This window comes from Ostrea edulis, chromosome 3, assembly GCF_947568905.1.
Source record: "Ostrea edulis chromosome 3, xbOstEdul1.1, whole genome shotgun sequence".
NCBI classification, from domain to species: Eukaryota; Metazoa; Mollusca; class Bivalvia; order Ostreida; family Ostreidae; genus Ostrea; species Ostrea edulis.
Window position 1 is genome coordinate 22,055,805 of NC_079166.1, and position 27,503 is coordinate 22,083,307.

At 33.7% G+C, this 27,503-nt stretch overlaps 1 protein-coding gene and 2 long non-coding RNA genes across 3 annotated transcripts; 2 read left to right on the plus strand and 1 right to left on the minus strand.

Moving 5' to 3' along the window:
• Positions 1-4,932: 4,932 nt before the first annotated feature.
• On the minus strand, positions 4,933-5,334 carry LOC130053488 (uncharacterized). Its single transcript, XM_056160802.1, has one exon. It carries the CDS (start codon positions 5,332-5,334, stop codon positions 4,933-4,935), a length of 402 nt encoding a protein of 133 aa, XP_056016777.1.
• Positions 5,335-13,784: 8,450 nt separating this feature from the next.
• LOC130052465 (uncharacterized) lies at positions 13,785-17,700 on the plus strand. The gene is made up of 3 exons (XR_008800814.1): positions 13,785-13,839; positions 14,178-14,234; positions 14,407-17,700. It is a non-coding gene; the product is annotated as an uncharacterized LOC130052465 (long non-coding RNA).
• A 601-nt stretch (positions 17,701-18,301) lies between these two features.
• On the plus strand, positions 18,302-19,309 carry LOC130052466 (uncharacterized). Its single transcript, XR_008800815.1, has 2 exons — positions 18,302-18,377; positions 18,456-19,309. It is a non-coding gene; the product is annotated as an uncharacterized LOC130052466 (long non-coding RNA).
• The last annotated feature ends 8,194 nt before the right edge of the window (positions 19,310-27,503 follow it).

Genomic DNA, 27,503 nt, shown 5'->3' on the forward strand with positions numbered 1-27,503 from the left:
AAAAGGAAACATATAAATAGTATCCCATTATTGTCTTCTAAAGTTGATACCATTTTCAATCCATTTATTTTCAGAAGTTGGATTTGTTTTAGATAAATACATTATACATAGCTTTGCGACCTTTCTTGGATGTGTATTAGTTTAATAGTAGAAGGTTATCTGATATTGTAATCTTTGACAATAATCTTATTGTTCTGTTGTATATATTTCTTAATTGCTGTAACAAGACCTGAAAACTGAAAACTGGAGGAAGTTTACTTTTCCTGTAGACATCTTTTTAAATTCTGTAAATGACATAAATGAATTGTCCATATTACATATGTCACCAATGTGTATTATATTATCCTTTGAGAACTCTTTACAGGGTATTTGTAATTCATAACTTTTTAGATCGGGGCTATACCACAGATGATCACATGCAATATTTTGACGTTTATATTTGTCCGCATTACTTATATCAATCCAGCTTTCCAGAGTATCGATCCAAAATGTGTTACTTGTTTTGTGTTTTAACAACTCTAAGTAATTTGAGCCAAAGTTCAAAATGCCTGAAATTGAAATTCCAAACTCAGTTTCAAACAACACTTTCCATTTAGGAGTATGAGCTGTGATTAATCTTCTGATCTAACTAGATTTAAGTACAATAAAGTTGGTGTATTATATCATTTTGAAACTACCATCTTTGTAATCTTGTATTATTGTTTTCCTTTTTATCTTCTCTTTTTTACCATCCCAGAGAACTTCAAATAGTTTTTTTTTTAATTTCTTAATAAATTCAGCAGAAGGGTTTGGTAGAGTGAATATCAAATGTTTCATTTCTGGCACAATTAGTGTCTTGATGACAGCAATTTTGAAAGTCGAGGTTGATTTCCATTGAGCAACTATTTTGTGTATGTTTTCTAGCTTTTTGTTGTAATTCATATTTATCTTTTTTTATAGATGTTTTTCGCCACACTCAACAATTTTTCAGTTATATGGTGGCGCCCATTTTTTTGTTGGTGGAAGAGATAACCCAGATACAATGTACCTGGGAAGAGACCACCGACCTTCCGAAAGTAAACTGGAAAACTTTCTCAATTACCGGCGCGAGGGGATTCGAACCCGCGCCGACAGAGGTGAGATGCCGTGTGATTTTGAGTGCGATGCTTTAACCACTCGTCATATTTATCATTTCGTCAAGGTTTAAAGAGAATGTTAATCCTTAGAGTTCAAAAATGAAGTTTGGTTCCATTTAAATTCCCATCTTGAGTGATGATAAACATCACCACACATTAAAGATGTATCATCTGCATATTGTGAAATTTTATATTCTTCCCCATCAATTACTATACCTTTAATTTCTTTAACATTTCGAATTAGAATGCCTAGGATTTCTTCACAAAAGTAAAACTAGATATGGCGAGATTTGGTCTCCCTGCCTACAGCCTCTTTGAGAATGGAAATATTTTGAAGTGATACCATTTTGGATTACATATAATGATATATTATTGTAAAACATTTGATCCAGTTCTTAATTGAACTGCCAACGTTAATAAACGTAATGCCTGGAAAATGAAGTCCCAAGATATTGTATCAAAGGCTTTTTCGAAATCAACTATCATTAGAAGTCCTGGAATATTTTTGTACTCTGTATATTTCATGTTATCATAGAGAAGGCGTATATTCTATACAATAAATATAGTTTTCAAAAGTCCTGTTTGATCTGTGTTTATAATTTTAATGAGAAATATTGTGTATTACCTCAGCAATACAGCCATATGCAGTTTTATATAGCACTGATAGTATAGTGATTGGACGACAGTTTTTTTAAAGTACAGTCTAGCCTTTTCCTGGTTTTGAGATACATGTAATTATCCCCAGCTTATTGATATTTGAAAATTCGCCTACTTCATATGAGTTATTAATTGCTCTTGTAATAACGTGACCTAGATCAGACCAAAACAAATTGAAAAATTCAACTGTGAAGCCATCTGGTCCAGGACTTTTGTCCTTTTTCATATGCTCAATGCATTTTAAAACTTCAGAGTATTTTAGTTCAGCTTCTAGATTATAGGACTCATCATCTGTCAGTTTAGTCATTTCATATGGTTCTAGGAGTTTGTGAATATCACATTTGTCTATGATATCTCTTTTCATGAATAATGTCTCATAGAAAGTGTTCGTGCGGTTCAAGATTCCCGACTGGTTTGTTATTGCTGTACCGTCATTAAGTATTAATTTTGGAATGTCTTTACTCGCATAGTTTCTAGATTCTAATTTACAGAAATATTTGTTTGGTTTTTCACCTTCCTCTATCCATCTGGCTCTTGATCTTATATAATAACCTTTACATGTTTGAGCTCTAATTCTTCCAGATTGTTTTCCTCTAAAACCTTCAATGATTCTTCATTAAAATTTGCTTCCAAAAGTTTTAATTCATTTTCTAAATCATTATGAGTTTCCTTTTGTTTTGTTTTTTCGTATATGTACTATAAGAGATTGTTTTTCCTCAAATATCCATTAGTAGTGTGTCTAAAAATAAGTGGTCAGGGACCCGAAATTCGATTTCAGCATCATTCACCTCAGTTACATTTTCCAATTGGTAGACAAGGGCCGAATATTGCATTGTTGTTTCCTTAATTTTGGATTTTACTGAATTTACATATTATACATGTATGTCTTTTAAAAGGGAGTTGTTAAATTTCCAGAATCCCTTTCCGTGTTTAAAGTCTGTTAATTTTAAGGTCAAGACTACTGGAGTGTGATCAGACATGTAACTGTGTTCATGGTCAACTGCATATATAAAAGGAGTTAAAGATTCCAATATGAAGAAAAAGTCAAGTCTGGCTTGCTTAATGGGATTTCTTTTTCTCCAAGTGTATTTCCATTTGTCATCAATATTGATTCTCCATAAGATGGATAAGTTCCATATGGGCTTTGGGGTTTAAGTTTTTGTAGTTCATTGTATCTAAAAAAAATTATCCATCAATAGGTTGAAGTCTCCTGCCATAATAATGTTCTGATCATTCGATAATGGATCTAGTTTTTTAAATAGGTTACAGTAGGATTGGGTTTGATCCGCATTTGGGTCATAGACATTTATTAATGTAAATTGTTTTTCTTCAATTATGATTTATGCAATTATGAAGTTTCCTTCATTGTATATCACTGTGTTTTTATTTGAAATTCAAAATAATTTTTGAATACTATTGCAACACCCCAGGGTTTGATTGGTATGAATTGAATAGTCCTTTATATCCCCACTGTGAAAGTATAATTTCCTCTTCATCTTTTCTAAAATGGGTGTGTTGCAGGAAATAAATATTGAATTTTTTTGTAAAAATAATCCAGAACATCTCTGCGTTTCTTATAGTCAACAACCCTAACCCTACCAATATACAGTTAAAAGTTTTAGACATTCATGATAATTTTTGAGTGTGTTATCCATAATCAGTAATGTAAAAAATTGCAAAATGTATCGTGCGAAAAGAAAAGAGGGGAAAAATAAATTGATTGATTGATTGATTTATTGATGTTTTTCGCCACACTCAACAATTTTCCAGTTATCTGGTGGCGCGCAGTTTTTATTGGTGGAAGAGAGAACCCAGATACAATGTACCTAGGAAGAGACCACCGACCTTCCTAAAGTAAACTGGGAAACTTTCTCACTTACCGGCGCGAGCGGGATTCGAACCTGCGCCGACAGAGGTGAGAGGCCGTGTGATTTTGAGCGAGATGCTCTAACCGCTCGGCCACGGAGGCCCGAAAGGCAATATAACATAATGTAGATACTTTTGCAGGAACAACTCATTCCAAAGGTGTCAGTGAATAGTCATAGGAACATGCCGCTGGGTTTTAAAAAAAAAATTCATAGTTTTTACACTAAACATCTTTCCCTAAAAAAAGGTTGTGTAATAATTTCTTTAGAGTAGCAGATATGTGTATTTTAATGGGTTTTCAAATCTCAAAGAAACTAACATGCTTTTATAAACGTAAATGGTAATAGTCTAAATCTAATAAATATTGTATGATCTTGTTAAGTAGTTTGCAAGATAGATTTGAAACTTTATTAGCAGGATCCAAGAAAACACACAACTCTACCATCTAATCTAGGCACATCGAGCGTGGTATCATTTAATCCTATAGATAGTGTATTGTAATGCTAGAATTAAAACAATTTTTGTTTTCATACCGTAAACTGCTAGGTAGTAACCAGAAATACATGGCGCAGTGTAAATGACTAAAACCATGCACAGTTGACAAAAAAGATCCGGAATACCAGATCGTCAGATATGATACAAATAATTTGTATAGTACTGACAAAAACATCTGGGATACCAGAACGTCAGATATAATTAATGCCTAATAATAATTTAGAGATAACGACGTAATACTTATTGTTCCATATGATAAATTCACATTATGTCTAACCACTGATTTGTGAATAATTAAATCAGGATACAATGGATTTATATTACATGTATATATATATATTAGAATATGCATCTATATATGCCATACTATACTAAATGATGCACTCGGTACAAAGGAAACATTTTGTAAAGTTAGAACAGTCGGTATACGTATCACTATGAATTTCAACAAGAGTGGTTAATCAAACCTGTGCTAAGCCATTACTTTACGCTGCCTACTGCGCTCATTCCCACCTCCAGAATATGTCGAAATCGACGGGCACCGATTTTACTACTAAACCAAAGAGAAACCACTACTACACAATTTGAGACATGTTGGCCTTTCAATTAATGCAGTAATGCTCGGCCAGCGCCGTGTTCTCCATCATCACCACTTCCTTCGTGCATCACTCCGTCTGCGTTTGTGAATATGTATGCATATATATTGCGCGTTGCACTTGAAACTTTGAAAATCCTGAAAGTATATGCTTTACAGATGATATCTTAGTGGTATGCGATGTAAAACGATTCCCATTTTCCTCTATTTGTTTACTTGATGGATTTTGGACGCGTTATTGTCGCTGGGATCTTCAAGAATGTCGAATGCTTTCGGTCTGCCAATTATTTTCACGGTACACTGATCCATTATTGTTGAAGACCAGCTTGTCACCTTTGATCGTTGTAGGAATATTCTTTCCCTGTAGCTGTTCTGTAGATCATAGAGTCGTTTCCGTTTTTCTCTCATCTTTTCGGGATAATGGTTGGAAATCCTAATGGAAACACCTTTGATTTTGAGTTTAGGAATATTTTTCATGATCTTCTCCTTTTGGTAAATGTCTTGAAACTGCACAAATGCAGGTCTGGGAAAACTTCTTTTAGCTTTCGGATCACCCTGTCTGTGCACCTTAACGATACCGACTTCGCTGATTTCCTCATCCGACATTTCCAATTGTTGTTTGGAAAACTACGATATGCGCTCGGGAAGAATTTCACGCTCTCTCTCATTTAAGCCAGTAATGATAACATTTCTCTGTGTGGTTTTTAGTTTGAGTTCTAGGATTTGATGATTTTGTAGGTCTACCCTCTGTTCTAGTTTCACTATAAGATCCTTAAGCATTGTTATTTCTCTGAACATTTTCTGTTGTTTGTGATCAAATTATGTGATTTGTGAGATCGTGTCATCAGCTTGAACTTCTTGAAGTCTATTTTCAACACCGTGTTTCCTGTAGACAACTTTCTTTATATCTGTCAGCTCCTTTCTTTCTGTCTCAAAACTTATCATAAGATTAGCGAGGGTGCTTTAGATGCTTGTTAAGTCTTCCATGACATGTTTCATGGACTGACCTGCATTTCCTCACTTTTTTTTCCTTTTCGTACTGTCCTCCATAGTGAACTGATACTCACAAGTATTTACCAACACAGAAAAGTCCAAAGTTTCTTTTAAATCTCCGTATACACTTTTTCTTTATAAAATGATGTGTCTTGATCGTCTTATAACTTTTCCAAATGATATAAAAATCAATCACAATGAGTTACATATGAATTAAGATATAAAACACAGGAGCTCCAATTTGCACTTACAACCCCAAGTCAATCGGAACCAGAAGTCCTTTCGCAAATTCCATGGTCGTTATATCGATCTAGTTCTCCAATACAACCTATCATTGAGTCAAATGCTGCCTAACGTGTTTCATGCCGATTGTTAGGTCGTTCTTGGCACACTGATTTTGACTACAGATAACTTCGTTTATCTGATCAATATATAGGCTCAAGGTGGGTGTAACCGGTCACCAGGGGATGCGTACTCCTCCTAGGCACCTGATCCCACCTCTGGTGTGTCCAGGGGTCCGTGTTTGCCCAACTATCTATTTTGTATTGCTTATAAGAGTTATGACATTGATCACTATTCGTTATCTTCACCTTTCGTGGGTTAAACTAATTTTGATTCTGAAGTTGTATCTTATAATGAAGGGAGATACATGTACAATAACATAGATAATGCCCAAGCTTTCTCTAGCGGAGTTCATGTGATGTTGAAATAGCATTATTGACATTAAAACTCATAAATGAGGGTAACCGTATTTTTTTTTCAATTAGCAAACAATTCATGGCATAAATTATATCGTATCTAACATTAGCCCGTGACTACTATCTTCGCTTAAATTGCGTTGTTGTTTTTACCGTATACCAGACAGTTTGGGACAATATATGTTTGTAAAGAACAAAACCTTAAAATGTCTAGATCCAGGACAAAAAGTTTGCCTGAAATATATTTTCACTTTTAACTTGATGATAATATTCAGGAAAATTTGTCAATCGACAAATAAAGATATTGAAATATACATGTACATTTGCATTTCGAATATTGGAATAATTGGTATGATTGCTACATTTATACGTCAATACTGAGAAGGAATAACACTAATTCCATGACCGAAAGCGATCATTTTGTAAACTGAATCAGGTATCTGAAAGTATTGGTAACCTCATGTTACACTGACTTCAAGAATATCGTTTCGTTTAAAGTCAGCATTTATTATGATCTAATTTGTAAATACAAGCTTACTTTAGCCCAAACGATGCTTGGGGTGTTGTATACCAATATCAGAACAGTTATTTGCTCACTTAGTTTAACCACGTGTTGCTATGACGTCGCGCACGCTGTTGGTGTCAAAACGTATTTCATAGCATTACGGTAGCATTTACGCTGTTTTATATGAATAAAACCACTTTACTATACGAAAGTTGCATATAATTTTGACGACAATTTTACATTCTATCCATTTGATATCAATACATCTGATTAAAATGAGAATTATTAAAATGTATTAGCTTGGATATACTGATATTTACGTAAATATTGCATGTAGACAGGTAACGACAGTGTCGCACACACTTTACCAAAATGTTAATAGCTTTCTTAAAACTAGCGATGCAAACATACAATTTTGCAGAATAATTAAGATGATGATGTTGATAATATCAGTTTTTAAAATTATAATGTCACCTAATATGTACGCTGTGCACGCTGATTCACAATATAAGAATGGAGGTGTAGATAACCCTTAACGTTAGGAAAATAGACCATGTCCATGACACATTTTGTAAGTACATTTGGATATTTGAAAGAATTTTGAATTATTTATTCAAAATTTGAATTGATATTTGGATAAGTGATTTTAATATGAAAATAACTATACTTAAGAAACGGTGAATATTTTATTATAGGTGTTTGATATGTGGATTATCCATTGCGGTTATGCTCATTAGATTATGTGTCACAATTTGAAAATGTCTGTTAACAGAGTTTTTTGGTTATATTGAGTTAACGGTCTGTGTTAAATAAAAACGATTTTAGAAATAGCTTTTATATTATTTTTAAATATATTTTTGAACAAAATTTTAACATGGCATGTAGTTTATTTTAAAAGTTAAAATGGTATCAAATGTATAGCCATGTATCACAATGAAAATTTGACGTTCAAAACGTCACAGATAATTAAGATATTTATTGAATCAAAGTAATTTAAGAATGCATTTTTAAAAATGTGCACCTTTTGAATATCATTTACGGAATGTACAAATCAAAATTTCATCGTAACAAAAAATTGAGTTGATTGTTAAAATTTGTTTGTTTTTTAGACAATCTACGGAGTCAACACTGAATGTCACACCTTGCCGTAATCGTATTACGTTAATTGAAATTGAATAACTGTTTCAAAATCAATCATCCGTATAGATTGATATTAACAAAAATTAAGAAATTTTATGATTTTTAATGAATGTGCATCTCTTGAAAACGTGTTTTCTTTAATTTAAAATATATTCAGTCTAATAATTACAAAATTCCAACAAAAAATGAATGTCAACACGTTTTGTCACAGACCTAAAAACATGACCGTTTTGACGTTACGATGAACATGTGCTTGTAATTACATCTCAATACACGTATATCAAAAGAAATATCGGTTTTATAACTACACAATGCAGCATTGTTGTGATAGAGTTAATACAATTATACAACATAATAATATTTAACATTGAATTTAAAAATATATTTGTATTTAGATAAACTCAAAAAGTTTTATAATGCATTGGTTATGTATACAAGTACAGTTTCGTGTTATATTTTCATATTACAAGAGACAAAATCACAAGCACATTGACAGCTTCTGATCGGATGCGATTGAGTAAAGAGTAAAGAATAAATAAGGGAGAATGGGGGGGGGGTGCAACAAACAAAATAAGGAAGAATGTAGGCAAAGAGAAAACCATTAAAACACACACACAAAACTCCGCAAATGACAGTGAATCCAAACACCATTGCCCAATTCCAGGTACAAGTGCTCAACAACAAATGTAAATTTTTGTCTTACAAGGGGATTTCAAATAAAAGTATACATACATGTAACTTTGACACATTCTAACAATACTATTGACATGTAAGAAAATAAAAGAGGACCTAGTACAAATCCTTTGAGAGATTCCAACGTAAATTTGAATTAAAAATGTGTTTCTATGCAATATACTATTTCATTTCTGTTTAGATAAGTTTAGAACAGTTTTGGCAATTTATCATTAGCTCTAAATTTGTATCTTAATAAGAAGCCCCTTATGCCATGCCTGATTAAATGCCTTTGGCAAATCACCATAAACCATGTACATGTAGCAATGTTTCCTTTTAGCTTCTAAAAGTTACATCCTAATTCCTATGTTAACTTAGGAATGGACCGGGGTAACTATTTATTTAAGGCCCACGAGATCAAGCTGCATGGACAATTTTTGTTCATGCTAATCATATGAAATCAACAAGTGGGGAACATCATTCTAGTCCGGAGGGGGAGTTGTTCGTGGAAAATATTTGTTCAATGCTGGTGGTGTGGCATAGAATTTCCCCGCATAGTCTTTCCCCCCAGAAAAACAGGCCCGGGATAGACACCCCCCGCCCCGGAAAGATGAGTCTGGCATAGAATTCCCCCCTAGGAAGAATTAACCCGTGCCCAATCACCCCCCCCCCCCTGGAAAAGCCGCCCCAGTATAGAATTTCCCCCTAAATGACAGTACGCTTTTTCCCCCTTCTTACATTTTAGCTATGTATCCGTTTCCAGTTCTATTACAATCATTTTCTTGCTTATCTAGACCCAGGAATTATTCTCATTTTTTTTTGAGCAGGGTCTTGTGTATCACAATCATCATCTTATGTTTTTTTTTTTTTTTTTTCTTTTTTAAGGAAATTATTCAGATCGTGTAATGGTATGTCAAAATTCATTCATACATCTCAAGTTTTTGCTGTTATCTACCGCTATCTAACATCTTAAATAGTGAATTTGGGAAGAAGTCAATGTATTTTTAATTTAAAATTTCGATTTTAAATAAACGGTTACTTTTATTTATACAGTGCATCTAATTTACTTTTTAGATATTTTAATTGTATATCTTTTAGTCGACTTTTTATGAAAATCCCTAATGATATTGGTCATCGTTAAAGTCTGTTGGGAAGCATATTGTGTTTACTATACGCAATTCAAAGTTTTCAGGTAAACCCAACTTCAACATTTCAAAAAAAAATTCTTTATTTTTATGAATATTGTAATATTAAATAGCGCATATATATATATTCATTAAACTATAACAATTTAACAGCACATATTTGTTTCTTTTTTTAACTTTTTATTTTGATAACATGTACCTCTTTATAGCAATAATAAGAAATGTCATTGATTATCATCTTCAGTTGCATGGGTTTGCTACATTTTGTATTTATTCAAAAGCTTCTGCATGAGAAGAAACAGATTCCGATCGATGAATCCGGAAACAGGAAAATTCTATACTGATTTTGTACATAGGGGGAAATTATATGCTGGGGCGCTTTTTCACCCTATGGAAGAAGATATATCCCGGGGCCGTTTTTCAGGGAGATGGGTCTATGCTACAACACCGGCACGTAGCATCGTTTTTCAAAGGGGGTGGGGGGGGGGGGGGCAGCTGAAGAAGATTCGTATAAAGTTCTTAAAATGCAAACCAAAAATATGGGGGTGTTAGAGTCTTCATAGCTAAAACTTCATATTTCCCCAGGCTTTATTAAAGTGAGGGTCCGGGGATTTATCCTTCACTACATGTCTTCACATCATAGCTTACATTATTCTCATTCACTATACTACAATGATATATAGTGGGAAGGGAGGGGTGTGTGTGTGCAGTCATTCAAAACATCTTCATTTGAATATAGAAATAACAGATATTGATCATTGTTAAAAGAGCCCCCCCCCCTTTTTTTTTCTACGTGCCTGCATTGCCAAACAATCCTTTAGAATTCAAGGTTAACCAGAAAAAAATATATGTAATTGTGTTTGTTTTATCAATGTTATAGATGTATTCTAAAAACGAAATGCAGACCAAAATTGTGATTTTGGGGGATGTACATGTATGTATGTATGTATTCATCTCACAATTTTACAGTGTAAGCATCTGTGTTCACTTCAGTGATGTGGTACTTACACATATTTACATGTACAAACCCATCATGTATAGCATTAGAGGCAAGCACTGAATTATGGATAGTAAATTTCACTTAGTCCGCATGCATGCATGTAAGAATTAATTCTTACCCAAATCCCTGTAGCATGTTCAATATTTTATTTTTCCTAGTTAACAGAAATTGTATATAGAAATAATATCTCGGTGTAACGGCGGTTGACATGCTAGTTAATCGTGCATACATGTGTACCAAATTACATAATTCTAACTATTCCTTTTTATTGTAGTCATTTTAGATTAATTTACAATTATTGCATGACAAATTACTGGAAATTACAAGATGGACGAAAACATCTTGAAGGGTTCATTATGGACTTTTCTTTTAAAATATTGTGATAATATATTCCTGTTGGTTTAAAACAGAAAAGTTATGAAGATCACGGATGAAATATAGACTAATTCTGATTAAGTCGCAAGTTTAGTTTAACCATTTTAATTTACCTAAGTATAATGTCTCAGGAAAAATATCTAATTCGTGTTATGCTGCGCTCGCTTCAACTGTCATACCCCTGTCATATCAATTATATATATATATATATATATATATATATATATATATATATATATTATCATCTTATAACGTAAATTAAACTATATCGATGTTATGACGCTGTGTTTTAACGTCATTTTGACGTTACCAAAATTGACACCAATAGCGTGCGCGACGTCTATGTTTATCTCATCAAGACAGAGGGCTCACGACAGCTTTTGGAACCGTCAATCTACAGTAAAGATTGGTACGGAAATATTCATTTGGCCCATAGTGAAGACGCGTGAGAATTCAGGAAGTGTTTATATGTTATATAGCTAAACTATCATTTATCTATCATATTGATGCTGCATACATTGGAATGAGAATTTGAAGGATAGAAGAATATCAACATATTTCATTTGATAAAATCACTAGTATCTGATATCAATGGATTTTAATTCATTTTCACATTTCTTTTTGTGGTTTTTATCTCCTTGTATCACGTCTTCTGTCTCACAATTATGTGAAGGGTAAGTCTTTTTTATTCATTCTCCACAAATTGCGTAATACAACATGTTCTCTATAATAAAAAAAAGATTAATCAGTCATTTTGTAAGATTATTATGTACACTGTTCACCAGTAGAATCCCATCAATTTACCATTGTGTTCTTTAAGATTTGCTGACAGTAAGAATAGCAAGATACAAGTAATAGAAGTGAACTGGTAAAGTTATTATTATGATATCTTCGTTGCATATACACGCAACACTGTGTGTAAACATTATCAAAGTCTGATTCCCACAACTTCAGTATTGGTGTGCAAATCTATCAAACACAGTCACTGTTTGTCCACTTGATTGTCGACAACTTTGGTTTTGAGTTTTGGTTTTGGTTTTGAGTACCCATGCACCTTTATTTATAATTCCAAGAATATACCCTGATTTCTTCAAATTTTAAGACGTCTTTCACACGCCCGTATTAAATGATTCTTTTACGCAGATTTCAACTAAACGACAAACTTTACCGGGTTATTTATAGTCACGAAACAATGTAGTCAAACCACGGAAATCGGATCTATCTTAAACATGGAATAAAAACAGTTCTGTTATATTTCTCACTATAGAGTTTTTGCATGTATTTACTAATATGGATTGATTAAGTTACTGTTATGACACAATAGCTCATTATGAAGTCATGTCATATCGATTTCTTTTTTTTAACTTTAACTATACTGTCTACTGTCTGTAAAACCTATACGGTACCAATTTTGATGCACCAGATGCGCATTTCGACAAATAACGTCTCTTCAGTGATGTTCAACCGAAATGTTTGAAGTCCGAAATAACAATGAAGTTTTAGAATATATATATATATTATAGGATTAAATATATTTTTTGAAGAATGTATCGATGTGTAAACTCCGGACATTTTACTCTCAAACTGAATAAAAGTGCAGAATAAAATGTCCGGAGTTTACACATCAATAAATTCTTCAAAAAGAATGTTTGATTCTTATAATTCCAATTTATTCACTTTATCAAAAACTGGAAAAAATTGAATAGTTTCCCCGCACTATGTTATTTGGTTTCAGGCGTGTATGAATACATTGCGCTTTCGGATTTATTGATGTGTAAACTCTTGTTCAGTTTTAATTTTGTCCAATTAAAACTGTGTGTGTGCGTGTGCGCGTGTGAGTGTGCGTGTGTGTGTGTGTGTGTGCATTATTTTATATCAATGTTGATAATATGGATCAAATATTCGAAAATTTTAACATCTATTTGTTCCGTCCTGAACACGTTCCTTATGCGATGTAAATTGCATTGTCTTGCACTTACATTATGATGATTCTTGACTAATGGTATGTTTAGTTTTCAACATCTTTGCTCGTCAAATATTAGAAACAATGGAAGTAGATGCAGTATTTTGATATGATTTGTTTTTAAACAATTTCAGTCCTGACGGTAAAGGATGCTGTAGTGGATATATATGGAATGAAGCACAAAATAACTGTACACGTCTGTATACATTAGTATTCAAGTTAATACATAATAGTACATTCATAATGGAAATTATATTCAAACATATTTGTATATTACTCATGAATAACGACGGCATGCATGAATATAAATTGCAATGTTGATTACCTCTGATGATTACATTCATAAATAAGCAATATTTTTTCTGCTTTTCTGTAGGTTGCACGGATGGCTTTTACGGTTGGGACTGTTCTATACCTTGTCCAAAACCATTATTTGGCTGGGATTGTCAATTAAATTGCAAATGCAGCAGTGAAGACTGTCACCACGTGTATGGTTGCAGGAAAACTCCATCAGGTGAGAAACAATTGCTCTCATTTAGCTTTGGTTTTGCCGAAGAAAGGCGGCATCTGTAGCAGTGAAGACTGTCACCACACGTATGGGTGCAAGAGAACTCCACCAGGTGAGGAGCTATTACTCATATTTTGCATTTTTCTTACCGAAGAAAAGCATATTGTTTCAGATTATTTCATATCCAATTTTACAGAATGTGCGCCTGGAAAGTATGGCGAATATTATGAGTTATCTTGTCGTTACCCAAACTATAGAAATATATGTCAGTTGTTCTGTCTTTGTGATGAAGCGTTCTGTGATCCTTCTATTGGATGTGCAGGTTTATTGTATAGTCATCCTCAATCCAGCTTCACTGTGTTTAACATGGAATTTCTATTACATAAAAAACATTTTTCATTAAATGACTTGTAAATTATTAATATAAACTAGATTTTCTTTTCTTTGCAGAAGATTATTTATCATTGCAGAGCATTGAAATATCAACCATTCCTGCATCTGCTTCAAGTATGATTTATATTTGTAATTGTTTAGTTCATTTTGCAAAAATACACTGAACTTTAATTAAAACACTCATCACATTAGTTTTCATGTGAAGAGGTAACATGTATGGTTTATATTTTAACTTCTTGCACACTTTGAATTTTTATTGTGTAAAGTTTTCTTTGTGTCATAACAGAGGCTACAACAGAGGCTGCACCGAAATCTACCAACATCCTCCATATGAACAGTATGCGTGCTCAAGAGACGGAAGCCGTAAATGAAAGTTATCTTACACCTTTAATTGCTGGTATTATCAGTCTTTTGATCGTTGCAGGAATGTTACTGATCCTCTACGTAATGACATATTCACATAAAGACACGTGTATAGTTCAAGGAAATACATCAAGTAAAAGCACACCTTGAAATGATAGAATTTACGCCCCTCACGTTCAATCAAAATATGACCGCATGGGATATTTTCTCTGAACATGTATCTAAAAGAGTAACAATGTAATAAAAGAATCAAGTTTTGTATTATTCGGAATTCTTATCTATACCAATAAAAAACAAAGAAACACATAGAACTAATTTTACTCTGAATCTCATCAAATAATTTTTCAAACATCTTTCTGGTAAAGAAAGACTGATCTAATTACTCATTGTAACAGCTAATGCTGTTATTCACTAGATAAATATTTGAAAGAATTTGAGGACAATAGAACGTGTTTTCATAAAATCTTAAAACAGTCTCTGTAGCTCTCGATTGTTGTAAGTCCCTATTCCACTTGTTTCAAGCACCAGTAGTCTATAAAATGAACGGCTTTTCTATATGCCATTGCATTGTTGTTAAATGTAACCGTGTTTTGAGATTTGTCGCGTTCGAATGATGCTCAACGCAACGATGCAATTGGATGAATAGAAGCAGGTGTGTCATCATTTACAGTTCGAAGAGATTGCAATGTTGCAAATAGCACCATATCTCGGCTTTTGGGCAGATATGAACACCATGGTTAAAAGATGATCGTCATAGATCAGGTATACCAAAGGTGAGTTCATCAGCACAGTATCACTTAATCTGATTGCTTCATTGTCAACGATTCATAACAGCGCCATATACAACAACTATCACTCCAGGAATTTGCAGAATGAAAAATTAAAAGGTGAAGAGAACGAAAGTAACCAATCTCAAAACTCTTATTAGGAATACAAATTAAGAGTAAGGCAAATGCGGACCCCATGTCATACCAGAGATGAAAACAGTTGCCTAGGAGGACTAAGCATCCTCTGTTGACCGGTCGCACCAGCCATCATTTTGATCGGGTAAACGAATAATTAATCCATAGTAAAATCCGTGTGTAAACAACGATCTCAATTGCTATAATACATGTCTGACATCATTTCACATAATGGCAGTGTGTATTGGTAAATTACATTCTGATAACGACAATGAATTTTGCAAAATGCAAACTTTGAATGAAAATGTTGAGACCCTTGCACCATCAACTTGTTTGTCAGTAGCCTGAGTCGATTTTAAAAGCATGATCATACGCAGAACAAGCTCTTGCGTATAAAATCAGTTAAGAGACATAAACAGCATGTGCAGGTGATAATGAAATATTGGTACATCAAATTGGGAAGTTAACGATGAGGAAGCTGAAATCATAGCGTTTGTCATAAAGTTGAGTTGCTATTTTGCCGTTGATATCCATTTTCAATAAAATGTCCAAGTATGAAGCAGAAGTGGAGGGCTATGTTGTGAGTTTTATCTCGAGTTCACCGGGGTGAAAGGTGAAGATAACGAACAGTGATCAATCTCATAACTCTCGCAAGGAATACAAAATACAAAGTTTGTCAAACACGGACCCCAGGACATACCAAAGTTGAGATCAGGTACCTAGGATATATATGTGCAGTTTTGTGTCGCTGTTCATGAATCATCAAAATATCCTGATAGCTGACAAAACGTTGGAGTGTTCAATACATTTTAAAGACTAAGTCTTAAATTCCGTGTTTATTTCATTTTGATCCATTATATCCAGTGTTCACTAAACTCTGATGAGTATTATATTCAGTGCTCACTAAAGTCTGATGAGTATTATATTCAGTGTTCACTACATGTCAATTACCATTATATTTAGCGTTCACTACTTTTTGATTACTGACAAGTAAATTCAATGTTCACTGATAATGATCATTGTCTATCATATTCAGAGTTCGAGTCCCGCTACTCTCATGGCCGTGTCCAACTTATGACGTAAATATAGGTACTGACTGCTCCTTCGTCAAACGAAGGAAATCACATGCCTTCCGGATATGACCTACAACACGGATCCCGTGTCACAGCAGGCTTTGGTATGTTAAAGAACCATCACTACTATAACCCTAAGCGCTTAGCATGGGTCTAATATTGTGGTACTTCACCTATAGGTGCCACCATCTCAATGTGAGTGAACAATTCTCAACGGAACGAAAACGACAAAAAAAACCACACACCATGAACCGGTACTTTTGTTGCAATTGTGTGTGTGTGTTTTCAGTTTAACCATTGACGTCAAACCATATTCTAAATCTGACTATATAGATATTTGCTCATAAAAGAAGTCAAATCAGACTCTAAATCCAATTCTATAGATCTGTGTTAAGATGACAACATTGAAGTCATATCAAACTTTTAAACATGACTACACAGAAGATAATACCACTAGAGTCAAATCAGATTCTAAATATGATTAAAACTTCAAAGTTAACAGATTATCTTCCATATATTTATTTGAAAGCTACTGCTGATATTAACTTTGTTCTCTTTGTATATTTCCTATACTTACTGTACGAGTTAAAACTCTCTGTAGATTTTGTCAATTTATAAATGAATAGGTATAAAATGATTTCAAATCAGTCTTCACCTTTTGTGAAATCTTTCCTGAGAAGATATGACATTGGACATAAAACCAAAACAAAAAAATTAAGAGTCTCTTCTGAAGGCATATTTCAATCTTTTGCATCTAAGAAATCCTAAATTATTCCTCTTCTTCTTTTCATTCATGTGGATGGAAATAAAATTCTTATGCAAGGAAGCAAAATGTACATGTGTTTTAATGATATTATGATCACTTTTACTACGATTCACAAACATGTGAACACTTGAATTGTGAGGAATGAGGAAAAATCATAACCGTGTGAAAAATACTTGCGATCATAAAAATGTTGATCGAATGCCATCCAGGTATGGTACTAATATGAAATCACATATTTCCCGCATTGCAAAAGAAATAATTTTCCAAACTCTTCAAATTGTTAAATGGCTAGATGGAATGTCATACACGCGACATATTTTGTTTGTACATTATCAAGATATAGCATGGCTCAAACTGTTATCACGAAAGTAGGTTTTGTTACTGGATGGTTAACTTATGATATAATATGAAGTGTAAAGTATGTCCTCACATGTCTGTATGGTTTTTTTAAGAACTACTTTATGAATTTGCTCTCTATCTCTTTCCCTCTCTCTCTCTCTCTTTTTCTCTTTCTCTCTCTATATCTCTCTCTCTCTCTCTCTCTCTCTCTCTCTCTCTCTCTCTCTCTCTCTCTCTCTCTCTCGTAATTTTATTTATTCTATTGTGTTAGTTCGCTAGATGTTACCATTCATATGAAGTGTAAGATGTAAGGTATGGAATACGACACTCAAGAAATGCACAGGCCAGTATAATATCTTGTGAAAGTCAAACCAAGGCTGAAGGCCTGGATTTTATACCATCGTTATAACTAAGACAATGCCATATATCAATTTCGAATTATAGATTTATTTTAGGCCATGAATAAAAGTTATATTCAAAATTAACCTTCTTTATGTTTAGAATGCGATGTAGGGTTCCAAGGTGACTACTGTCAGATGACCTGTCGTTATTCCAGCTACGGAAATCAATGTCAAATGTGGTGTAACTGCGAGCAATGGAACTGTAGTTTTGTTACTGAATGTGATGGTACGCTATGACCATTAAACATAATCCAGAAATAAATACAGAAGAAGTCAAACTGTTTTACTTACCAGATATCAATCTAATTATTTTAGCTATGATTTTCGATATATTTCAGATGGGTAACCAACGATTTCATAAAGCACTACAGAAACGTCTTTTACCGTATATTCATTGACTAAAACTCTTAAAGGTACATTACATGATCTTTTCCAAGTAACTGTTGATCGTGTAAAACATATGAAATACGTAACATGATTCCGCTTTCCAGCATGCCGCTCTGGATACACCGGGTCTGACTGTAAATTATCTTGTCGGTATCCAGGTTACGGGGTCAGCTTTCAGTTACAATGTGAATGTGAGAAGAATCTTTGTCATCATGTAAAGGATGTGAAAGTAAGCAATGTCAAGCAGTAATTTTCTTGTTCAAATTGACATTCACAATATTGATGATAACGATCTCTTTACGGGTTTGATCATATGAGTAATATGGCTAAGAGTTCCATTTCAAACAGCTATCACATATTTGGTATACAACTCATGCAAATCAATCTATCATAATTTGCACTTCCTATAAAATTTGTAGACTTTTGAAACACCAATCTATGAGGTTTATTTTTGTCAGTGTTACTATTTCAAAAAACAGTATCTTATCAGTTTCAATTACCAAATGTAATCAACTAGTAACCACAGATAAGACAATAAAGTGTAGGTTTTGTACTATAACAGTGCCGCAAATCAAAATCAATATAAATTGAACATAGAATATGAAATTACCAACTGTCATCTTGCATTTTGTTTTATTTCCTGGGTGAGTGTATAAATCATGAGTGTATTTTTTATATTCATACCAACCAAGTAAATAAAAAAGTTACAGACTGATACAAATTCCAAATTGAAATATATAATGTTAAGAAGTATGTCTATGGATTAGAAATCAGTTTCATTAACACTATTGAATTGATATTTCTGTAGCCTACAACCACTGCAGTCAGAGTGAACGTCCCAGAATATATGTTCTAATGTACAGTACCCTGACACTAGGCGTGGTTTCACTCATTCAGTTTACAGTTTATATTTTCTCTTGTAATCTATTATCAGTAAATATTTACAGAATAAGTCCAATACTGTCATTTTATTCACGCATCTCATGTACATTGTCTTCTAATCCCCTCCTTCAAGTCTATCAGTATTAATATGTCGATGCTACAAGTAAAAAGTAAATAAATTTGTTTATGATAGATATACCGATTGTTAAGCCATTTTTGGCACACTGATTTTGACTACGGATAACTCCGTTTACATTATCAGGATATAGGGCCTACGGTGGGTGAGACCGGTCGACAGGGGATGTTTACTCCTGCTATGCACTTGATCCCACCTCTGGTGTGTCCAGGGGTCCGTGTTTCCCCAACAATCTTTTTTTGTATTGCTTATATGAATTATGAGATTGATTACTGTTCGTTATGTTCACCTTTCATACAAATCCCACAGAATTTTCATATCTTCGATCGTTTGTTTGTGTTACTTTTTATATCCTTTAATCTTAGAAATATACTAAATTCCTGAAACAGCGTTGAATTACTTATACTTGTGCATGAATGTCTAAGAATTTACTTGTGAAGGATTTACATATATTATACAGGGAGCTTATGATCATGAATTTATCAATGGAAGAACTCGTATTTGATAGGAATCATCAGAGAAGGGGATGATTAATTTCTTGAAATATACAAAACTAAATGAAAAGGTGAAGATAGCGCTCAGTGATCATTTTCATAGTTTTTATGAGGAATACCAAATTAAGAGTTGGATAAAAACCGCAGACCCCTGGATAAACCGCATGTGGGATCAGGTGCCTAAGAGGGGTAAGCATCCCTTGACAACCAGACACCTGGCGTCAGCCCTACATGAAAAGTGGAGATTACGAACAGTTCTCAATTTTATAACTCTTATAAGCAATACAAAGTAGAAAGTTTAGCAAACACAGACCCGTGGGTAAACCAGATATGAGATCAGGTATCTAGGAGGAGTTAGCGCCCCTATCAACCGGTAACACCAGCCGTGAACCCTATATCTTCAAGCGGTTTAGCTACGGCTTTCCCCATAACAATTTTAATACCAGTGCTGTACATAAATATACTTTACCGCACTGGCATATTGCACGACGTCACAATGAAAAATACGTCATGACGAAGGTCATGACGTACATATCTACAGTCCTTTTGTGGTTGGAAATGCCAAAATATTGTTTCGTTATTTACCACCGCTGTCAAACGGTAAACTGCAATCGCGTAGAAGTTTCTGTCAAATAAACATGCTCTTCCGATATATTTCAATGTTAAAGTAACATAAATGAAGCAGTAATCAACATTTTGAAATTTCCTATCGTGGATTAATTCTATTTGATGAACCCTTCAAAATTATCTGATTACATACATCCCACCATCCATTTATTAGTAATGGAATGGTCGATATACATTGAATACCTTAACTGACAAACCTTTGTAACTTGAAGCTTTGTTACACGACAAAATATACCATAGAAATAAGGATTCGTCCATATCATTCTGACCTTTAGAATGGTCACTTATCAAGTTCACTGCACACATTGTGTTATTTATTCTTTATTTTCTATTACACATCTTTTGATGTATAAGATTTTATTGACGGATATTATCAGTATGAAATAGTAATGATAACAAACAAACGGTGATTAATTTCATAAATTCCATAAAGAACATAAAATCAAGAGTAGGGACAAAACGGATCCCTTGAAACATCAGAGATAGAATCACACCTAGATAAACAGAGCAATCCTTATTCACAATCAGTATGACCAGAACGGCCTAAGAATAACTATGAAACAAATCAAACTTACGAAATAAACGCAAGTCTCAAAAGGATTCTACGATAGCTATTCATTTTGGATGATGGTTTGAGAAGAGATTGTACTTTTTTATATCCCAAATAATTGATACATGGCGCAAGAGTTTTGTTCATCAGATTGAACACAGGGAGAATAAAAATCTTAAGCTTAAGTCTGAACTTTTGCACAAATGGTTATTTTTTTCTCATATATGAAATAGGTCTCTCAAAAAGAATCTATGTCAACCTTTTTCCTAACGTTGACCATTAACTTAAATTTCCTCCGCACTAGATTAAGTAAGAAAATATTGACCAAATATGGCGATCAATAACTGAAGTTAATAGCCCTTATTCACACCGATGTATAAGTAAATAGTTATGAAACTTGGAGGCCATTGATGTTAAGATTTTCAAATTTGGTTTTTCCTTTCGTTCGAAATTGAGCTGCTTTGATTTAGAGTATATCGACATACACCCGAACAAAATGGTCATTGTGGACTTTTTGTCGGGAAATCTCTAATTTGGGTATTATAACATAGCTTTATTTAAGAAATGAACATCACTTTTGAGCTACCCATGGTCGGTATGAACGGATTTGGATTTGAGTTCTGTGAATCGCGCTAGCTAAGTGATGTTCATTTCTTATATTAATATTCATTTACTAAAACACCATTTGTTTCAATTGGTTTTATTTTCTTGCATAAAACGAACTCCTAGCCTCTGTCAGAGTAGTCATTGTGACGTACGTCAACACATAAACATGACGTGACATTTCGTCTCACCCTGCCTTTTATCAGCATTGCAAGGTGCACTATATTTTGGAGGTAGGAGACCGCAAGATTGGGATGGTAATCCACGTAAGTTTACAATCTTAATCCGAGGTGTGACTTGCGAGATCTTTGTAACATATGTTCTTTTTTTCAATCTTTACGCTCTCTCAGTCGCGTGCTTTAAGCTAGTTCATAATCCGTTCATAGTCAATGTGAACGGATTGTGTCACACGCTGAAAATGGTTGGTTCATAGAGGAAAATGCGATTTGTAATATAAATATTATTTCATATTGAAGCGCCTTAGACAGTAACAGTTTTTCAGAGTGTTCGTAACAGTGAGGTTTTCTGAATCCACTAATTATTTTCAGGGAAATTGAAATTCAAAGAAAGATAATTCACTTTTAAGAACAATATGCCAAAAATTTTATAATTTTACATTGAAAAATGTTTTCTTTGCTGATATTGTTCCGAATATTTAACAATTCTGACAATAATGCATTGTATAATCAAATGGTAAAATATTTCATTTTACATCCCTATGAAGCTTTACTCCAAGAAAATTGAAACTTAACTGTATGGAAAATGATTACTTTTCTTCACCAAATTTTGCTTCATACCCACAAAATCCCTATCTACTCCCTTCCTATAGTTTTATATCTCTTTCTCTGTTCTTTTACGTAAAATTTTAAGAAACACCATATAGAAAATTTATCTATAAATATCTTGTATGCAAAACATAATTCAATATGTAAAACTTATACGGTACAAATTTGTATGCACCACATGCGCATTTCAACAAATAATGTCTCTTCAGTGATGCTCAACCGAAATCTTTGAAATCCGAAATAACTATGAAGTTTTAGAGCTATTATAGCCAAAAATAACGTGCCAAAAAAGTGGAGCCAAATTCGTCCAAGGATAAGAGCTATGCATGAGGGAGATAATCCTTAATTTGGAAATGAATTTCTAAAAAAAATGTTCCAGCAATTAAATATACATCCGTATTTTCAAGCTAGTAACGAAGTACTTAGCTACTGGGCTGTAGAGACCCTCGGGGACTATCAGTCCACCAGCAGAGGCCTCGACCCAGGGGATTTGATTATATACGAGGTAAAATAAAATATTTCCATTACCTTAATTTAGGTTCTACCAAAGCCATTGCTGAGATCAAAGAAATATTCTCTAAAATATACTGGTTAATCAGTGATATATATTAAACATCCTAAAAAAAACTAAATGTATGGCTTTGAAATGCACTACTTATTTGAAAACGCCATACCTCTTTCATGCCTTCAAACTGATTAGATGTTGTACATTAACTTAAAACAGCCGAGCGTTTGCTTTCTAAGCGTGATGTCATGAGCTGGAATCCCGTTTGTAACAAGCCACGTCAAACCTAAGACGTAAATATAGGTAGTGATTGATCCTTCGTCAAACGCTCGGCATTTAAAAGTGACAATCATGGGGATTTCGCATATGACCTTAAAACAGGGGTCCCTTGTCGCGGCAGGCGTTGTTAAGTTATCGAAACCTTACTGCGTGCTAAACAAATGTCGAAATTTGTTAGACTTCACCTACACCTGGTGATCTCTAAATATGCGTTAAAAATTCTCGAAGTGGCGAAAGAAACAACACGTGACCTCAAACATCTTAATATAGACCCATTTTATGGCTTTTCTGCTATCATACCTACTGTTTTACGCTTCGTAATTTAACAATGAACTTGATAACTTACAATTCCATTTTATTATCAGAAAACTTAACAAACGTATGTAACAAATATATAAATGACCGACAGATTCACATTCATAAAATAAAAATACTTTCGTCTCTATTCTGAGATCAATACACGTGTAAACAATCCTGGCGATAAAGAGTTGAATTGTGTATTCAGAGAAGAGCAGATAATCACATCGAATTGATATTGCCCGTCAACATCAGACTAGAGACGTTAAATGTATTTCAAAGTTGTAGAGCTTATAATCTCATTTTATCGTCAGCAAAAAACATAACTTCCGTTTCGGAAGCTGCAATGACGTCACAAAGTGACCTAACTTGTAGCTATAAAGGAAACCATTCAATATATATTCACTATTTCTCAAATACATTCTTGAAGTAAGGGGCACACATTTTTTATGAAAGGTGAAGATAACGAACAGTGATCAATTTTCTAACTCCTACAAGCAATACAAAATAGATAGTTGGGCAAACACGGAACCCTGGATACACCAGAGGTGGGATCAGGTCCGTATGAGGAGTAAGCATTCCCTGTCGACCGGTCACACCCGCCGTGAGCCCTATATCTTGATCAGGTAAACGGAGTTATCCGTAGTCAAAATCAGTGTGCCAACAATAGCATAACAATCGGTATTACTCAATTTACCTGATCAGAATATTTGGATCACGGCGAGTGTCACCGAACAACAGGGGGTTCTTACTCCTCATATACATCTGATCCTACCTATAGTATATCCAATGGTGCGTGTTTGTGCAATTTTCTATTTCTATTCCTTATCGGACTAATGACATCATTGTTCGTTATCTTCATCTTTTCATTTCGTAAGATCCAGTGCCTCGACGAATAGTGTGTATATTCAAATTCTTTTTTCTTTATGGTTACATATTTTTACCGGTGACCTAAAGCATAAAATTATAAGCAACCTATCATAAATAATCTGATTACGTCATCAGGCAAAGTGAAAAGTCTGCAGGTGGAAGCTGTCTACCGCCTTCATCAAACAAGATATTTGCTGCCCCTCTCAAAAACATAGAAGTTGACCTCGTTACCAATACAGAATAATTTCCGTACATGCTATTTCTGCGAAAACTTTTAATGGTCATAGTCTTTACACAACACTGAAACATGACCGATTTTCATATTTTAGGAAGTATTTGTATGCTATTTTAGTTCATCACATTACCATAAAATGTATAAGAATAAATGTTCAAGGCTATTGTAACATAAACGTATTTGTGCTGATACCATCAGTAGTTTGTGTTATCAATGGAGTTTGTTCTCTTTTCATGTCACATTTTTTTGTGCTTTTTGTCTCTTCATGTCCGGTCTTCAATCTCCAAAATATGTAACGGGTAAGTCGTTTTCACTATGACACATAGTACAACGTATCTTTTTGATGTCATTATGGATTAGTGACTATTAAGATTATCATATTGTAAGTGATTGTATGTACAACCATACTAATTTACAAAGGTTTTCTCTCGGTTATTGGGACAATATGAAAAACTACAGATTAGAATTATATCTAAGTTAACATGAAGTTCCTATCCATCACTTACACTATATCTACTAATATTTGCCCAACTCTCTATTTTATATTGCTTTTAGGAGTTTTGAGATTGATCACTGTTCATTATCGTCACCTTTCATGATATCAAATATAAAACTAAATCACGGAGTCAATTCCTTTTAATAAATAATTTGTTTCAAACAGTTGTCGCTATGGACTGCATTAGATTCATCAAAGTCAACACGGTAAGGAAAAAAACATATTTTAAAACAACTGAGAAAAATACCAGTACACTTTTACCAATGATACTAAGAAAATGAAAAGGTGAATATAATGAACAGTGATTAAATGAAACAAGTTAGACATCATTTGACCCAAAGACGTTGTATTGGCAAACTAAATCGCTATAACGAACATATAATGTCCTAAATGGTTACTTAAAACTAGATTTTCAAAATGTATTTTTTTTTTGATTTTTAATGTTTAGAATGCTTAACAAGGGTATTACTAATGATCAGCAAAGATTTGAATGTCAGTAGTCAATGTGCATGGGAAATACACGGTCATATGACCTTCATATGACGTTTTGTTTAAAGCCGATTTTTTTTTTCAATTTAAGTACATGTAAATTCCTAATACAATTAAATATTTTCTAGTGTTTGGCACACCTCATTTTGTTTTAAATACGCTATTTTCTATTAAACAGTCTAATATAAACAAAAACATGGCATGATCCTTGTTTACATAACAGAAATTTGCTGTGCCTCACTTATAACTCAACAACTGATATTCAAATTTTGGTTGACCACTAGAAATAATTTCGTTAAGCATTGTAAACAATCAAAATGGAAAAATGACATTTGGAAATGTTCATCTCAAATCGTTTCCATGTCCCTTTATGTATTACTGTTTCCGACATTGTTTTTATATTTAGTGTTTTTTTATTTCTCAGAGCAAAATATGGCCTAATAGGTATGTTATATGAGGTATATCATGTTATCAAAAGCATTCTGTTTGCATTGTGTTTCTTCTGCTCTTGATATTGTATATGTATCTACCACAGAGTTGCCCACCTCTGCTTGCAACTTGGATATTTTTATTCAAAGTAGACATTAACGGCAAATTAACGACTCAACTTTATCACAAACGGGATAATTTCGGCTTCTCCATCGTTAACTTCCCATATCTATATAGCAATATTCCATTATCAACTGCACATGGTGTTTATATCTTTCAACTGATTCGACGCGCAAGAGCTCGTTCTGCGTATGGTCAGTTTTTAAATCGAAGCAGGCTACTGACAAATAAGTTGATGGTGCAGGGGTTCCAACAGTAACATTTAAAGTCAGCATTTGCAAATTCTATGGTCGTTATAACGAACTAGTTTGTCAATACAACCCACATGTGTATCATTGATTCAAATGCTGTTTGACGTGTTTCATACCGATTGTTAGACCGTTCTTGTTACACTGATTTTGACTACGGATAACTCCGTTTACTTGATCAAGATATAGGGTTCACGGTGTGTTTTATCAGCCGACAGGGGATGCTTACTCCTCCTCGAGAACTGATCTCACCTCTGGTATATCCAGGGGTCTATGTTTGTCCAACTCTTTATTTTATATCGCTTGTAGGTGTTATCAGATTGATCAATCTTCGTTATCTTCACCATTCATTGATGAAAAATCACTATTCGTTATTTTCACTTTTTTTTTTCATTTGGATAACTTCACTTCATTTAACTAAAAGCAATACTTTAGTATTTCATCATTCACTCTTGACCAACAATATTTCTAATTTTTACCAACCAAAGTTGTCAAATATTACGTAGTTTGATAGTAGATACAATATTATTGTAATTGTCTATTGATTGATTAATATTTCAGTCTTAACGGGGCAAAATGTTGTTATGGATATGTATGGAGTGAAACACAGAATAAATGTACACGTACGTATAATTTAGGATCCAAACAGAAACACGATAGCAAGTTCATCAAAGAAATATTAATGTTAACATACATTTGCATATCAGTCATGGATAACGAGAGGGTTATTTACGATTAAATGAAATGTTTAATGCAAGGTGAAGATAACGAACAGTGATCAATCTCATAACTCCTACAAGCAATACAAAATAGATAGTTGGGCAAACACGGACCTCTGGACACACAAATTTAATATTATCCTGTGCACATAGCTTGTATGGATAACGATACGACTCATACCAATTGAATAAGATGTTCTTTGTCGCTAATTAATATGTCTTGTATCCTTGTACACACTACATACATCTTCTTTGCTTGCTGTAGGTTGTGTGGATGGATTTTACGGTACGAACTGTACTTTTCCTTGTCCATACCCAACATTAGGCTTGAAGTGTCGTTCAACGTGCAACTGCAGCCGCGAAGGCTGTCACCACGTGTACGGGTGTA